The 17,698-nt window shown below is 41.5% G+C and overlaps 1 protein-coding gene across 3 annotated transcripts in view; it reads right to left on the bottom strand.

The window, feature by feature from the left end:
* SH3GL2 (SH3 domain containing GRB2 like 2, endophilin A1) overlaps window positions 1-17,698 on the bottom strand; it is a 2,269,193-nt gene that overhangs the window by 1,127,319 nt on the left and 1,124,176 nt on the right. For all 3 annotated transcript variants that reach the window (XM_044061202.1, XM_044061204.1, XM_044061205.1), the window contains exon 2: window positions 5,496-5,564. In XM_044061202.1, coding sequence (XP_043917137.1) covers window positions 5,496-5,564 — 69 coding nt within the window. The remainder of the gene's footprint in view (window positions 1-5,495; window positions 5,565-17,698) is intronic.

Raw genomic sequence — 17,698 nt, 5'->3', positions numbered from 1 at the left:
GGAATTAGAGGTAATGTCCAGGCTGGGCCTTGAGACAAGCTCTTTAGGATTGGGTACCAGTGCTGGCGGGGCCACTCTGGGGCAATCAGAATCATTTTTGGCTTCTCTTGTCTGACCTTTAGGAGTACCTTGGGGAGGAGAGGCAGAGGAGGAAAGGTATATACTGTTAGGGTTTTCCAGCTGAATGATAGAGCATCCACTTTCCATGCTTGCTTGTGATAAGTCCTTGTGCAGAATCTCTGTAGTTGGCAGTTGTGAGGGGAGGCAAATAGATCTATGTCTGGGCATCCCCATTTCTTTGTTATCATGCTGAAGACTTGTGGATCCAATTTCCACTCATGGGGATCCGTGAGGATTCTGCTTAGTTCATTTGCCACAGTATTTATCCTTCCTGGCAGGAATTGTGCTTGCAGGTGTACTTGGTAAGTCAATGCTGTGTCCCACAAAGTCATGGCTAGTCTGCAGAGGGGATAGGAATGTGTGCCTCCCTGCTTGTTTATGTACCACATGACTGTAGTATTGTCCGTCTTTATCAGTAGTTGTCCTGGATGAAGCAGATCCTTGAAGGCTGTCAGGGCATTTTTAACAGCTAGCATCTCTTTTTGATTGATATGAAGATGCATTGGGATTGAGGACCATGTGCCCTGAATACATTTTCCTGCCATGTGTGCCACCCAAGCATAGTCTGATGCATCTGTTGTTAATGTCTGCCTGGCTGTGGGTAAAGTGAATGGTTGTCCCTTGTTGTGGTGACAGTCTTGTGCCCACCATCGAAACTCCTGTTACAGGCAGGGAATGAGGGTAATTAATGTTTCTAGGCTGTGGCAATATTGAGTCGAAACACTTTTTAGATACCATTGTAGTTTCCTCATATGCAATCTTGCATATGGAATAAGCAGAATGCAGGATGCCATGAAACCCAAAGCCTGCAGAATTTTTCTTGCAGATAACTGGGTCTTTGTTGCCAACATTTTGAAGTAAGAAGTCAGTTGCCTTTGTTTGTCTGGTGTGAGATAAGCCATTTGGGCAGTTGTATTTAAGCTTGCACATATTATCTCTTAAGAGGGTACTAGTTTTGATTTCTTTTCGTTTACTGTGTACCCTAGGCAAATCAGTAATCTTTTTACAAACGCCAGATGCTTTAGTAGAATGTCCCTTGTTCTCTGCTTGAATAAGGCAGTCGTCCAAGTAAGGATATATTTGAATTCCTCTGTCTGCAAAATGCAATTACTGGTGCCAGGCATTTTGTGAAGACCCTGGGCACAGTAGATAAGACAAAGGGCAGTGCAGAGAATTGGTAGTGCATTGAGCCAGCTATGAATCTGAGGTATCTTCTGCAAGATTGTCTGATTGGGACATGCAGGTATGCCTCTTTTAGGTCCAATGTTACAAGCCAAGCCTTCTTGCCCAGCATGGGCAGAAGTTGTTGCAGAGTCAACATTTTGAATTTTGGAATGTACAGAAATGTGTTTAGAGTAGACAGGTCGAGTATTGGTCTCCAGGCTTTGTCCTTTCTGGGTACCAAGAAAAGTCTTGAATAAAATCCTTGTCCCTGCTCTTGCTGCGGCACTCGCTGAATGGCCCTCATGTCCATGACAGAAGAAACTTGTTTTTGTGCCTCTGCCCATTGATTGTGTGGCAGGTCTGGCATACCTTTTGACCTTGGCAGGGTGTGAAAATGGAACCTGTAGCCCTGTGTTCAAGACCCATTTGCCCTGGGGGATAATGTGCCAATTGTGTGAAAAAAGTGCTAGTTTTCCCCCTAAGGGGGATGCCAAAAGATAAGTGCTTGGTGCTGGCAGAGGAAAGTCATTGGGACTGTTTCCTGTATGGCTGAGATTTGTTTTCTCCACTTTTGGAGGTAGAAGCACCCCATTGTTTAGACCTGTATGAGCCTTGGGGCTGGGATTTGCCTCTGGGGCATCTGTATCTGCCTCTGTCTGGCCTGTCTGACACTGGAAAGGACCAATTATTTGAAGGCCATTTCCTGCTAAATCTGGGTGGTTGTACCTGTAAGAAATCCTTAACTGTCTGCATAGATTTCGCATTGTCCTCCATTTTCTTCAACACCTCTTCTGCTTTAACACCAAACAAAGTATCATGCTGTAGTGGAGCATCTAATAATTTTGCTTTAACATGATCAGGCAGATTCTGTTATTTTAACCAAGCATGTCTCCTAATGACAGTACCCGTAACAGCGGCCCTGCAGGAGGCCTCCAGAGAGTCAAAACCACATTGCAAAGTATGCTTTCCCACTTGTTCAGCTGCATGTAATAAATCCTGCATTTCTTTGTTTTCTGCACATTCAGAATTTGCCAACATTTTCTGTTTAAGTAGTGACATTAAGTAGTGCTAATATTTAAGCATATGAAACTGACAATTTAAAGCTCTTACAGCCAAAGTAGCAGAAGTATAAATCTTTTTCCCCCATCTGTCCAGTGCCCTTGAATCCCTGTCTGAGGGGATAGGGTTTTTGCAGTGGAAGCCTTGACCCCTTTGGGACCCTGAGATGTAGTTTTTGGGTCTGCAGCAAGGTTTTTATAAAGAAATTTATGGGAATCTGGAAACCTGTAGTATCTGTCTGGCTTCACAGGTGCTGGAGGTAAAGAGTCTGGAGACAGTCCGGACTCTGAAAATACATCATCTACAATGATCTAAAAGAGGAGGAATAGCAAGAGGTCTGTGCTGAGGAAGTAAAAGGAAGTCTCTAAGCCTTTCCTTAGATTCTGAGTAGTCTTGGCTCTCCCAGTGGAAGTGCTCCCTCATGGTATGCAGGGTTAGAATAATCCTCAGGAGGAGAGGCTGAAGGGACAGATTCTTCAGCGTAAGAATCCTCATAGGGAGGAATAGAGTATTCATGTTCAGAAGAGGAATCAGAGGAAATGGAAACCTGATCTGAAGATTCATATTCTGTATCTTGCCTAGGCCTCTTATCAGGAGGGGGATGGGAACCCCTGATCAAAGTAATTAGGTCTTTGGCCATTTTGAGCATCTGTTTTTTAGGCATGGAGGCCTGTCCATGAGATTGCTGTACTTGTTTCTTTGTCTTTAGTGGAACTTTAGTCTTTGCCTTTGAAGCTGAAGTCGGTTTTACATATAACTGTGTAGGCTTGAAAACACCCTCAGAAGCTGATGCCTGCTCAGCGGCTCCGGACCCATCTGAAGGGATATTTTCCGAGTGTCCAATGCCTTGAGTTTCCTGTGGCCTAGTCAGCTCCACGTGGGAGTCGGAAGCAGCCTGCGGCTCTGAGGTAGCAGGCGTCAGGGGCTGCGAAAGCGCCTCACTGAGAACCGGCGAACCGGCGACTGGATTAGAAGAAGCCTCGTCGTCAGTTTTGGATCTCGGATGCCTGTCCTTTTCCTTTTCCTTGCATTTTTTTGTGAATTGCGGTAGTCAGATGGCTATCCGACGACATCGTGTAATTAAATCTTCGGCCAAAGTAGTGAAATGCAAAATTGTGCCTACGCTTAATAGTGCGTTGGTTAAATCTAGCACAAAACCTACAATTAGCGACATCATGATCAGGGCCTAGGCAAGGAATACAATAAGAATGGAAATCCTTATGAGGTATTTGCTTCCCACAAGAAATACAATTATTAACTTTTTCTGACATCGGTCTGGAGCAAGAAAAACGTTTCTCCAACGGGGTACTTATCTTTAAATGAAGACTTCGGATCTGAAATTCGAACACGAAAATCTCAGGAGTCGGCCGACTGGCACTTGCGAACTGCTTTTGCTTCGGCCACCGCGTGGCAAGAAAGACTGAAGAAAATGGTGTTGGCTGCATCTTTTATACCCCTGGCACACTGATGTCAGGGAAGAGGCGATAGCAACCGACGCCAGACCAAGACTTTGAAATTCAGGCCGACTGCGGGTAGCCTGCCAGCAGGATAACCCAAGTGTAATGACTGCAACAGTGAAACACGATGAACATCTTTAATCTCTAGGTTTATAAACAGCCTTGTGCTACAGCTAAGTATTTCTTGAAGATTTCAATGTCTTTTGAGAATAAAAAATGCATTTGATTCAGAGTTCTATAAATCCTCAAACAACAGCCTTGACCGAATAATTAAAGCAAAATGGGGCCACGATCATTAGCCAGCATTCTGTAAAATTATGCTAAAATAACAGAGTCTGAGAAGCTATTAGGTTTTGTTAAATGGTTTACCAAAATATCTGTATACCCAATAGACACTAGTCATTGAAATCATATTACTATTAATTTAAATGCAGGTACATCTTACTACTACCTGAAAAATTGTAGATATCTCTGTAGGTTCCTGAAAATGACTGAAGTGACTCATATTTTATTAGTTTTGTGTCGAAAACAAAGTTCCTCTCACCTGCAGCAAAAATAATTTAATGAAAAACTATGGTAAAATAACAAGCCAGTTTTCTAGGTGCATACTTGTATTGCTACATGATGCATCCTGGATTATAAGTATTATCAACTTTTTTAATTCCAAACCAATTGCATTTTAGCAAACAGGTAATTCCTTCTTTGCTTATTATTAGAGTCTCTTTTTGTTATCTTACTTAACAATAATAGTATATTACTGTTAGTATATCCATGACTTGCTATAAAAACATGTTGAATCCATTTCAAGTGATTTCACATTCCGAACCAGAGATATTCCTGTATATTACCTTGTCATGATATTTTATTCTGTTATGTACACTACTCTTCAAAAAACATATTCCTGGAAAATATATTTCAATAAAAATTTATTATGGAAAAAAAAAAAAAACATATTCCTAAAAATTATTATTTTTTTTAGCAAGGCTGGTTGTCTTATTTGCTATTAGACTCTTTCAGCCATGGCCTGGATATGTACCCTTTCTCTGGCTGTGAGCATACTGCTGCCTGCTTTCTTTGTGCAGTTCTAGGAAATGCCTCAGTAAAACTACAAACTGTCCACCACTTGCAAACACAATTCTTTGGGCCCTCATCACTGTGTTGCTGCTGCTACAAGTAGCATTAGGCTCCTTTTTCCTGATGGATATAATGTAATACAGTGCAGTGCAGGCGAGAATACCTTTTTTTCCCATGACTGAAATGTAAACAAAATAATCACCATATGAAAATGTGTTTGTTCAGCGTCTTCAAGAGCTTGTCTATTCTCCTTATATCCCTTGATACACATTGCAGTCAGGTGGTTTCCTAAAGCAGCATACATTCTTTGAACATTTTCGTAAATCAAGGTAATGGAAAATAGCAGCATTGCTTTACAAGCCACAGAGATGCTTGCATTGTTAATGCAATGGCAAGGCTGTAAACCCCAGTGAAAAGGGTCACTCAATGCAGTTTAAGTGGTTACATCAATAACTCAGTGCTCGTCAATGGTTTTTATATACCCCTGACTGAACAAACAGGAAAACATGGTTTATGCACAACTTGTCTGACCAACTAATCCTGGTATAAAACCATGTAGCTAAACTACCTCCAGTTCTGAGCATCTGCTAGATATTGAGTGCATGTAAGATAATAACTTACCCTTTCCATTTCTTTAAACTCATCGTCCAGCTTTGTCCCTTCAGCTCCTCCAACCTTCTCACTCACTTTCTGAAAATGAAAAGAAAAAACTGTACTTAAGTTGGAAAATAGAGAAAAATGTGTTAGTTTTATTATACCGAAGGTTTACACATCTTAGTGTTCGACACTACAATACAATAAAATCCACAAAAACTTTTTCTATGAATACAGTACGCTGCAAACTATAGAGTTTATACTGAATGATAGCTTTTATAAAGAATGTGTAAAAGCTTCTACTGGTTGCTGTCTTTTCAGAGACATCAAACATTCTCATTTTGTTACAGGTACAAGCAAGGAATCTCTGCAACAAGGCTAATTTTAGAAAACTAGTAGCAATTTCCCACTAACTGCCATGGTGGTGCAGCAGTAGTGTTGTTGCCTCACAGCAAGAAGTTCTCCCGTTCGATTCTTGGCTGGAGTGCCTTCTGTGTGGAGTCTGCATGTCCTCCCCATGGTCAAGTTTCATTCGAAAGACATGTGTAGAATTGGTGTGCCTTCGTTGAAGGTTGGGCGTCGAGCTGGCACCTCGGCACCCGTAAAAAGTCTACTGCCAATAATTAGTGGACCAGAGTTCCGCTGTGGCGATCCCTAACCAGGAAAAGCCGAAAGAAGAAGAAATAGCAATTTCCCACTAATGTAACTGCCAGTTCCTTCACACTGTGACATTTGCCCAGACTGCATTCCAAATGTCCCAAGACTGATTCATGGTTCTGGGTAAAGAAGCAGCTCTGTAGGACCATATGGAAGTGAATGGCTGACTCTTATCTGCACCCCCATCCCCACCCCAGTCTTGGTGCTCCTTTTGTAGGACACTGACACTTTGGAAATGGTACAGAAGTGTAGCTCCATGTTGAAAACGTACAGAAGTGTACCTCCATATACACTTGGTGTTTGTGTGTGCGCACCCCTCAGATGATCAATGCTCCAAGTGAACACATGATGTGTACAAAAGCAAATACTCAAATAGGTTTCCCATAGTGGCCATTACTTATCACTTGCAAGCCAAACACAGACATTGAAGCACATCACCACATTCCCTAACCCTATAAGGATGACAGACACACTCACTGATTTCTAATAACTTCAGATCTTATCAGTTAGAGTGGAATAAACAGACACACTGAAGAATATGGAGCTTTATTGCCACAAGACAGACTGGCCAAATAAATTCATTTCGGTTAAAAAGTACATTTGGAGGAAGACAAGAAAATAACAGACATCAAGAGAACAAAAGTCGTTACATTTCTGCAAAATCCAGAAATATGCAAACAGGCATACAAATCTTCATTTGTATCCAATAACTTTACATATACCATTTGACATTTATCAGTCAGTCATACAACTCAAACAAATCTGAATAAAATCAATAATTAGCAAAGGCTATTTCTAATTGAATTATTACATAGTGTAGATTCTAGTATGCATTGGGCACCTTTCACTAACTAGATATTAATTAATGGCATTATAAATAAACTTTTAAATATTTAATATACTAATACAAATTAACAATACGCAGCTTACTAAATCCAACTACAATAAACTTTAGACTTACTACAGAAACTGATATTATTACTTAGGGAGATTCTCAGTTATTTTAAAGGTGAACAGTCTAATTTAACAGACAATGATTAGAACGACACTCATATACTCTATTACTCTCATCCTGCTACAGAAATGAACATAATTACAGATACATATGCCAGGTTTACAAAACTAATATGTAATGCTCATTAGAATGTTGATTAACATGACGATTATTGTAATCTAAGTATATCACTGCCATTTCCACAGTGTGTCTTTAAACATTTATCACAATAACCACCTTGCTACATTATTTAGCTCATGAAGTCTTCTTAGCAATAGAATCTTTATTTATTTATTTCTAGTTTGATTACCGGGGAAGTCCACTGGGCTCAGAGAGCCCATTTTCAGTGGAGGCCCAGTGATAAACTCAGGCAGACATGTTTAGAAAAATATAGACAAAGAATACAGGCAGATACCAATATACACAATGTGCAGACTTACATCTGATTGGCAAAGACGTATCAGAAAATGTGAGCATAGAATACAATCAGATCTCATAATTCACAATGCTTAGACATTCAAATGCCATGAGGCATAGATACTTGGCTAAACAGCAGGTTGGGTAGCAAGGCATGTATTAATGAAGTTGTTAGGTTTAGAACAAGAGCACAGCCAGTGAGATGTGAGGTATTTTTCTGAGTTCTCTTTTAAATAGGGGTAGTGAGGTTTCCTTGGTAATGGTAGTAGGGAGTAGATTCCAGATTTTACCAGTTGAGTTGGCAAATATAGCATCACATGCAGAGTTGTTGGAATTTTGGGTCAGTATCAAAAGTTTATCAGCTGAGCGTAATGGCCTGGGTGCACTATGAGGGGTGAGAATATTTTTGAGGGCAAGGGTGTTATCAGCTTGATGGAGTATTTTATGTGCTACTATAAGCTGGTTGAACTGTAGAAAGGTAGGATACACTAGCCATCCCAGTACTTTGAGGTTCTGGCAATGGTGGGTCCTAAAAGCCATGCCAGTAGCGAATCTGGCTATATGATTGTAACATCCTGATAATTTGTTGAGATTGGTTTTGGATAGGTTGGTGAGTGCAGGGGAGGCATACATAAGGTTAGAGAGGAGACATGATCTTGCAATAGCTACCCTAGCTAGGGGGGTGAGGAAAGGTTTGGTTCTGTACAGGGAGCCAAGTTTTTTGTTGACAGATTTAATAGTGTGGTTTACATGTTTGTCAAATTTAAGGCTGTTGTCTATTATTATTATGTCTAGAAGCTTTGTATGGTCATCAGGGGAGTTAATGGTGTCATTGCTTGATTTGATGTTGAAGGAAGGAGGAGAAATTCTACGGCTAGGGGAGAAAAGTAGTAGCTTGGCTTTGTTAGGATTTAGAAGCAGGTGGCAATTAGCTAGCCATGTTTCTACCGTGCTGAAAGTGGTCTGGGTGAGGGTTAGAAGTTGTGTAGGAGAGGAGGCAGAGCATATTAGCATTGAGTCATCTGCATATTGGATGCAGGTGGCTCCTGAGATGGTGGTGTGCAGATCATTGATAAAGAAAAAGAAAAGAAGGGGACCTAGTATGGACCCTTGTGGGACACCTAGGGTTAGAGGAAGTTGGGATGACAGCTTGCTCTGCCATAAGACAGCCTGCTGTCTAACGTTTAGGAAGGAGTGAAACCAATGTACTGCATGTTGGTCTAAAACCGATGGTTTGTAGGGTACTGAGCAGTAGCTGATGGTTGACCATATCAAAAGCTTTAGAGATCTACGAAGAGTGCTGAAGATAGTTTGTTGTTGTTATGATGAAGACTGATGACATTAGAGAAAGATAGAAGAGCCGTGGTGGTACTGTGGAATGGCCTAAAGCCGTGCTGAGAGCCATCAAGCTTTCCGTTTTGAATAAGAAAGTGCATGATTTGTTTGTGTATGTATCTTTCCATGATTTTAGCTAGTGCTGAAAGAATGGCTATAGGTCTAAAGTTAGATAATTCTGTGGAACTTCATCCTTTATGGAGAGGTATAACGTGATATTTTCCATATTGCTGGGATGGATCCTTCTAAGATGGATCTGTTGATCAGAATAGAAATGGGAAGTGCTATGGCATCAGCTGCTTTTTGACCATATTCAGCTGAGAGGTGGTCGACAGCTAGTGCAGTAGATTTTAGCTTTTTGAGTAAGGTCCGGATCAAGTTGGTAGGTACAGTTTAAAAGGTAAAGGTGGGTTGGGTGCTGGGTGGATCAGGGCCAGATGTGCCAGAGCTGGTGTTTGTGTCCGATGGAGTGAGATGAGTAGCTAGAGACTGGATAGTTTCAGTAAAGAAGGAGTTGAAGCTGTTTGCAGTTTCTACAGGGGATTTATCAAGGGCAGCTGATAGGGTAGGAGTGGCGGAACGGCCTGGGTGGAGAAGATTGTTAATACCAGCCCAGAGGTTTTAGCTGATATTTTTGTTGTAGGTGGGTGTAGTGATTTATTTTGTCTAGAATGACAGATTTTTTGGTCTGATTCCTTAGCTGCCGGTATCTTACTTGGTCCATAGGGGCTTTGGTAACATCCCACCTGGTCCAGGCATTGTTTCTTAGTTTAATTTTGGTTTTTGTTTCTTTAGATAGCCACGGTACAACTGTGGCTTTTACACGGATGGTACAGGTAGGAGCATGGTGGGTAAGGACAGCCAGAGATCTGGTACTGAAGTACTCAACTGCTTCTTGTAATGGTAGTCATTTCAAGACATTCCTATTACATGCTTTGAGTTAATTTTGGAAGTTGTTAAGGTTAAAGTTCCTGATGTTCCTTATCAATAACTTTCACTCTGCCTAATAATATAGGTAAGGCAGTGATCACTTAGATCATCAGGTAATGTACCTGACTTGTACTTTTGGGGGTGGCTGTTAATAAGTATCCAGTCAAGGATACTATCTTTGACTCTATTTTTGCTAAATCTGGTGGGGGTGGCAATGATCTGAGTAAACCCGTGGAGGTTTAAATGGGTGGAGGGAGTTTCGCAGGAACAGGTGCTCCAATCAATGTTTAAGTCCCCCAAGACAATGGTTTCCTGGGGATAGTTAGTAGCTAGCCAGTTTAAGATATTTTCTAGAGTATTATCTTTCTTGCTGGGTGGAATATAAATGCAGACAATGTATCTGCATTTATTTTTGTTTATTATTAGATTAGTGATGAGGATTTCTGCATTGCCAAACTGTGAAGGCTGTTGGGTGTCCATTGTCATTGTTTGGGTAGACTTGTATAGTACAGCTACCCCGCCACCTTTCCTCGAGATCCGATCCAGTCTAAGGATGTTGTACTGTGGGGGGGGTTATTTCGTTATCTTTGGTTATTGTACATATACATGCATACATATCAAATAGTACAAAGCGTGAGCAATATTGCCCATAGTAGAAAAATATCGTGCAGATACATTTTAACAAATTCACACAGTTGAAGTCAAAAGCTATTTACAATATTTACAGTGTGTGGGAAATCATATGGGAATTAACTATAGAAGGTTATAGCCAGCTATAAGGTGCTTAGGAACTCAGGAGTATACCCTCCCAGGGGCTTTTGTTAAAGAGTTCTACTTAGGGAGAATGCACTTACATTTCCATTTGGAGGAGAGGTAGGTGTAAAGCTGAGTTCTGAAGTTGTGTTTGACATTGTCCTTTGTGTGGAAGGGAGAGAGTTCCATTTCTTACCTAAGGAGAAGGAGAAGGAGAGCAGAAGCTGTCCAGCAGGACATTTAGGTTTGTGGACAGTTATTAAGTTTTGGTGTTCAAATCTGACAGTTCTATTTGGGGTGTATGGGGGAAGGATGTCAGTTAGAGCAGGGCATTTGGTTGGGCTAAATATTAGTCTATGTGCTGTAGTAAACTGGAGGAAGTCCATGGAATTTGTGAATTCTAACCAGTTGAGGGATTAAAGGGTAACACAGTGATGAGTGGAATGTTTGGCTTTGGTGGCAAATTTAGAAATTTTGTTATAACAGCTTTCAAGTTTGGAAGTGATGGAAGAGGATAGGTTAGTTAGTAGTGGGGCGCCATACAGAAGGGAGGGAAGGAGGTAAGAGGAGGCCAGAGTATGCCTGGTAGAAGTAGAGAGGAAGTGGTTGTTCCTGTACAACATACCTAGGTTTTGGTGGGTTTTCTTTATATTTTGCTGAATATGGATGTCGAACTTGAGGTGTTCGTCTACAGTTACACCGAGTAGTTTGGCAAAGGGAACAACTTTGATCAGAGAGTTGCTCTGGCTCAGGACCTGGAAGGAATTTTTGTCAAAAGAGAAAGATTTTGAGGGTGTGAATAGTAGTATTTTAGATTTGTTAGCATTGAGAGAAAGGTGATTTTGGTACATCCAGATCTCAGTAGTTGAGTACGCAGTCTGGGTTTTAGATAGGAGTTTAGGGAGGTTAGTGGCAGAGCAGACAAGTGTAGAGTCATCTGCATATTGGATGACTTTGGCATTAGGAATAGCAGAGTGAAAGTTATTGATAAAGATATTAAACAGCATTGGTCCGAGGATGGACCCATGTGGTACTCCGGTAGGGGTGGGTAAGAAAGGTGAAGTGCATTTTTCCCATTTCACAGCCTGAGATCTATCTGACAGATAGCATGAGAACCAGGAAAGTGTTTTGGGAGAGATTTAGGTTTGAGAGGTGACTTAGAAGGTGCTTATGGGAAACGGTATTGAATGCTTTATAGAGGTCTAGGAGCACTGTGGATACTAAGTTCCCAGAATCTCAGGCTTGATTGACAGTTTCTAAGAATGAGAGTAGAGCTGTTATGTTGCTATGTCCTGGTCAGAAGCCATATTGGGTAGGAGTAAGAAGTTGTTTTTTAGTCAGAAAAGGCATACGTTGGAGGTGGATGCATGTTTCTACGATTTTGGAGATTGGAGAGAGAAGAGCTATAGGGTGGAAGTTTGAAATGTTAGTGTTTTTGCCTCCGTTGTGGAGAAGAAGAATAAAGGTGGAATGCCAGAGTTTAGGGACATAGGATTCCTTTATGGATCTATTTATTAGGATACTAATTGGGAGAGCTATACCATCGGCAGCAGACGTGAGAAAGGAAGAGGGGATGTTGTCAGGTGTATTGGAGCAGGGTTTAAGTTTGGATAAAAGTCTTTTTATGTAGTTAGTGGAGACAGGTTTAGGCTCAAACACAGGGGGAAATTATTTGGGGACTTAGATGAGGTGGAATGTAGGAGAGATGGGTCGTTATTGGGAAAAGTTTTAGTTAGGTCAGATATTGATTCTATAAAGAAAGAGTTGAATATTGAGGCTAATTTGAAGTCAGATTTACTTGGGTCCGGACAGTTTTGTAGCCTGGGTTGAGGAGTGGGTTTATGGAGTTCCAAAAAAGCCTAGGGCTTTAGAGATGGTTGGACTGGAGCTTAGTGTAGTAGGATTTTTTTGTCTTTGAAGATTTGTTTTTTTGCAAAGTTACAGAGCTGTGTAATACTGAAGAAGGGTTTCGGGAAGTTTATTCTTTTGGTAAAGCTTCCAGGATTTGTCTCTTTGATGCATAATTTGCTTTGTTTCTTTGGTTAGCCAAGGGGCAGTTATAGTTTTTATTCTCTTTTTCCTTGGTGGAGCTGGAGAATTTACAGCGTCTTGGAAAGTAGAATTAAAGTGGTCTATGGCTTTATCGAGTGGAAGGGTTTTTAGAATGTTCCAATCCATTTGTTTGATATAGTTAGAGAAGGTTTTGGGGTCAAATGTACTAAGGTTGCAGGTCTGAATATATTAATGTTGGTGTGGATGGGAGGTGGTTGCACAGTAAATAAAAGCTGGGAGGTGGTCACTAATAGAGTCAGGGATGGTGCCATAGTTGGTCATTTTATTTGGATGAGTGACTAAGATCCAGTCAAGGGTGGATCCTGGGGGATTTGTTTTATTGGGTCTGGTGATGGAGTGGGTTACTTGAGTAAAGTTAAAGAGGTTAATGGACAGGGAGGGTATGGGACTGTTGATTTTATTCCAGTCGATGTTTACATCACCTAGTATGTGAGTTTCAAGGTTAATTTCAACTGAGGCCCATTGGAGTATGTCTTCAAGGGTTGAGACATTATTTCTGGGTGGGATATAAAGGGCGATGATACAGAGGCTTTTGTGATTATTCATAGGTTCATAGATTAGTACTAGGCTAACTGCCCTTGCAAGCCATTTTAAGCCTAGACAATTATCCTCTGTGAGATTCAAACCCTGTACCTTGTGTTTGTAAGGCAAACACCTTAACCATTAGGCCACCCTCCCAACCAACCATCCCAGCTTTTATATTCATTTTTAATAGACTGTTAGTTCTGCATTGGCAAATTTAGGAATGGGGTTTGGTAGGGGAATTAAGGTAAGTAGATTAGAACAGATTAATGCAACACCTCTGCCTTTTTTCTTTGGGCGGTCACATCTAAGAGTGTGAAACCCAGAGGGTGGGATTTCAGAGTCAGAGATGTGGGGTTTGAGCCAAGTTTCAGAGATGGTTACAATGTCATGTTGGTTATGACTTAACCATGCTTGAAACTGATGTGCTTTGTTGTTGAGACTCTGGGCACTGAGTATGAAAAATGTAAGAGTATTGTATGGGGATGAAAGGTTAAAGGAAGGCGGAGGGTAATTGTTATTTGTGGGTGGGTTAGGTCTGGGGTTGGGGTAAATGTCTCCAGCTAAAACGAGGCTATTGAAGGAAGTTATTTTAGTGTGTTTGGGTTTGGATTTAGGGTATTTTGGATGGTCTAGTGAAGTGTCTTAGCAGTACTGGAAATAATTTTGGGATTAAAAAGGTGCAGAGGGTTGAGCTGAAAAAGAGAGGAGGAAATGGAAAAGAAATTATTATTTGTGTGAGGGAGGAGATGGTTTTGTGTGGGAGTAGGGTAAGGAGTAGAGAGTGGAAGTTGATTGGAGGTATAGGAGTTGGCATGGTATAAAGTTGTTAGGAGTAGTAAGAGGGAGATGGGGGTTTAGAGTGTTAGGAACAGTAAGGAAAGCATGGTTAGAAAAAGGTAGTTTAATATGGGAGGATCTGTAGTTGGAGAGAAAAGCTGTGGGGTGAGAGGGAGTAGTGAAACAGTGATGTATTTAATTAGTGATGCATTTAATTACTGTAGGTGAAAGGAGGAGGGGTAAAGAGGGGAAGACTTTGACTGGATGGTTGACTGTGGGTGAAAGGAGGAGGAGTAAAAAGGGGAAGGCTTTGACTGGATGTTTGTCTTGAGTGGGTGGGGAGTGGTTAAAATAAAAATAGGAGTAGTGGGGGTGGGAATTGGGGACAGGGTAGGGGAGCGGAGTGAGCCCATAGGGCGAACGGAGCGGGTAGACCCAAGGAGAAGGAAGAAAGCCAGACAAAAGTTATCAGAGAAGTTGAGAACTAGTCAGAGGTAAAGAGGCACTAGCATAAGGCACCGTGTGTGTGAAATTAGAAGGATGCAGAGGGTTGACAGGGGACGGGAGCTGAAAACAGGGCAGTAGCAGTTTAGTAGAATACAGTAAGTATTAATAGGGCTAAAACAGGGCAATGGTAAATTAATAGAACAGTTATAGTACTTTTGTCTTGTATTAAAAGATAGGTAGTGGTTGAACAATGCCACCTGGTGGCCTAACTGAGTAAGTACAATTTTATTTATTCATTTATTTTACATTTGTTAACCGGGTTAGTCCAGCTGAACGTTTGGCTCATTTTCAGTGGCGACCCAGGGAGAAAAGCTCCACAGTGAGTTTTGAATTTTACATACAAACAGTTAAGAAATCATCATTTGCAACTAAACAAACAGTTAACAAGATAACATTTACAATAAATCATACAGGAAATACTCAGGTACAATGTCATTAAAGGAATAATGCGTTCATAATTCCTGTTTGGTTATATACAGTATAAGTACAAAAGGAAAAGCATAGGGATGAAGTGGTTAAACAGTGAGAGAGGGGTAGAAGCTTATTATGATAGACAGGGGAGGAGAGGGAAATGAGGGAGAAGGAATAGAAGGGAAGGATATAGTGAGAGAACAGGGAAATAAGAATGAAAGGACTGATGGAGGGGGGAGGTATTAGAAGTTGGGATAGGGTAGTTTCAGAGAGGATGACAACAGTGGCAGGACCATTTGTTTGTTGGGTATCTCAGAGTAGCTAGCTTGAAATGCTTGGTATGGTCAAGGGACCTAATTTCATGGGGTAGTTGGTTCCAAGTTGCAGCAGGGTTATAGTTATAGAGTAAACATCCTGTTTTGGTTTTGGGTTTATAAATCTGTAGGAAGTCTTGGTCTGAGCTATGTAGTGTCCTGGTTGGGGAATATTTAGATATAATAGATAGAAGGCTAGGACAGAAAAATGGTAGATAGAGGATGGAGTGGATAAATTGTATTTGATGTAGAAGGAGCAAATGAGGGAATCTGATCAGTCCAATTGTTTAAGGGATAAGCAATGGTGTGATTTGTAGGTTTGGTTTGCAGCAAATCTGGCCACCTTATTATAGGTAGTTTCATGTTTTGTAATGAGTGTGGTGTTGAGGTTTGTGAATAATTGACAGCTATAAAGAAGGGTGGGAAGAAGAAATGCATGGAAGAGAGTTATTCTGGCTGTGCTGGTTAAATGTCTCTTGTTGCAATAAAGGAGTCCAAGTTTCTGGTGAGTCTTTCTGATCACACTAGTGACTTGAAGGTCAAATTTAAGCTGATCGTCTATTATGACTCCCAGAAGTTTAGTGTGGGGTTTAGCAGTAATGATAGTGTTATTGCTTGATAGGATGGAAAATGTAGTTTTGAGATTGATGAGGTTTTTGGGGAGGAAGAGTAGGAGCTTAGTTTTCTTAGGGTTGAGAATTAATTTGTTATCACAAAGCCATGTCTCTATGGTGTTGAATGAAGCTCGGGTAGTAGAGTGGAGGTCAGATGGATTGTCTGCAATGGTGATGACAGTTGAATCATCTGCATATTGTACAAGTGTAGAGTGGGGACAAGAGGTGTAAAGTAGGTTAGTGAAAATATTAAAGAACAGTGGCCCAAGTATGGATCCTTGGGGTACTCCCATTGGCACGTTAAGGGGGGGAGATAGTGCAGAATGCCATTTAACAGCTTGCTGGCAGTTATAGAGAGTTAGCTGGAAAACCAGGATATGGTGAGAGGAGAGAATTTTAAATGGGAGAGTTTGTCCAAGAGGAGGGGATGGGAGACAGTGTCAAAGGCTTTGGAGAGGTCAAGGAACAGACATAAAACTAGTTTATTGTTGTCACGGGCCAGAGGAAACTCCCAGATATGCTCAGAACTAGTTCAAAATGATGTGAAGATTACTGATCCTACAGACATTGCCAACATACTGGCTGACAGGTTCAGTGCAAACAAAGGAGAGATATCTATACCAAATGAGTGCAGCCCCCCAAACATCTCCAGCCCCCAAGTGAGAACTGCTCTCTCCAAAGCAAAAAACACAGCATCCATGGGACCCGATGGTGTCCCCGGCTGTGTGCTCCACGAACTCAATGAGGAATTAAACCCACAGCTAGGACAGCTGTTTAATCAAAGTCTTACCTCTGGATCTGCAACTGTGGTCCCACTTCACAAAGGCGGTGCCTCCACAGACCCTGGAAATTACTGGCCCATTAGCTTGACAAGCCTTATCTGCAAAGCCATGGAGAGGATCATAATGGACCTCATAAATAAAGACATAGGGAATTTGCAGACTTTGGATCCAACCCAGTTTGGCTTTGTCAAAGGCAGATCATGCCTTTTAAACTTGGTTGACTTTTGAAACAGTCACCAAAGCCATTGATGAGGAAAGGCAGTCCATACAGCCTACCTCGATCTGGCTAAGGCCTTCGATACAATACCCCACTCGGGTATCATTGAAAAACTCATCAGCTTAAATGTTAACCCATACATCACAAGATGGGTTGCAAACTGGCTGAGTGACAGAACCCACAGGGTCAGAGTTGCTGGCGCCATGTCAGACTCAAAGCCTGTCACAAGTGGTGTCCCACAGGGCTCAGTCCTGGGCCCACTCTTGTTTGGCATCTACTTTTCAGTACAAGCAAACACAGGAGGGTTATGGCTGACAAAGTTTGCAGATGACTGCAAACTCCATAGTAGAAAACACATCTGACACAGATATCCTTCAGAAGGGTCTCACAGAAACGGATAACTGGTGCCAGAGCCACGGCCTAAAGTTAAATGCCAAAAAATGCATAGTCATACCCTTCGGGAAAAACAAGGTTACCCCTAGCTACCAAATAGGTGGCAATCCACTGAGCACAGAAGAAGTTATCAGGGACCTGGGGACCCAGGTTGATAGTAGTCTGTCATTCGACACCCATGTAGCTAAAGTAGCTAGGAAGTCCTTCTACATTACCCACCTTATCATGAAGGGATTCTCATCTAGATCAAGGGAGGTCATAGTCTCCCTTTACTCATCACTCATCAGACCAATGATTGAGTACAATGCCCCATTCGGAATGTATCTGACCCGACACTTGCAGCAGCTGGAGAGGCCACAAAAGTTCCTCACCAAAAGGATAAAGGGTCTCAAAAATCTGTCCTATGCTGCCCGACTGAGAGAACTCCAGCTCTATTCAGTCTGCTCAGAGGTGACCTTTGCCTAACATACAAGGCCATGTCAAACCCAGATTTGATGAATATGCTTCACCTCAAAAATCTAGATCCATCAG

The sequence above is a fragment of the Protopterus annectens genome, chromosome 2.part0, assembly GCF_019279795.1.
Source record: "Protopterus annectens isolate FY-2018-M chromosome 2.part0, PAN1.0, whole genome shotgun sequence".
NCBI lineage: Eukaryota > Metazoa > Chordata > Ceratodontiformes > Protopteridae > Protopterus > Protopterus annectens.
The sequence above is the reverse complement of the archived record's forward strand: the minus strand, read 5'-3'. Positions and strand labels throughout refer to the sequence as shown.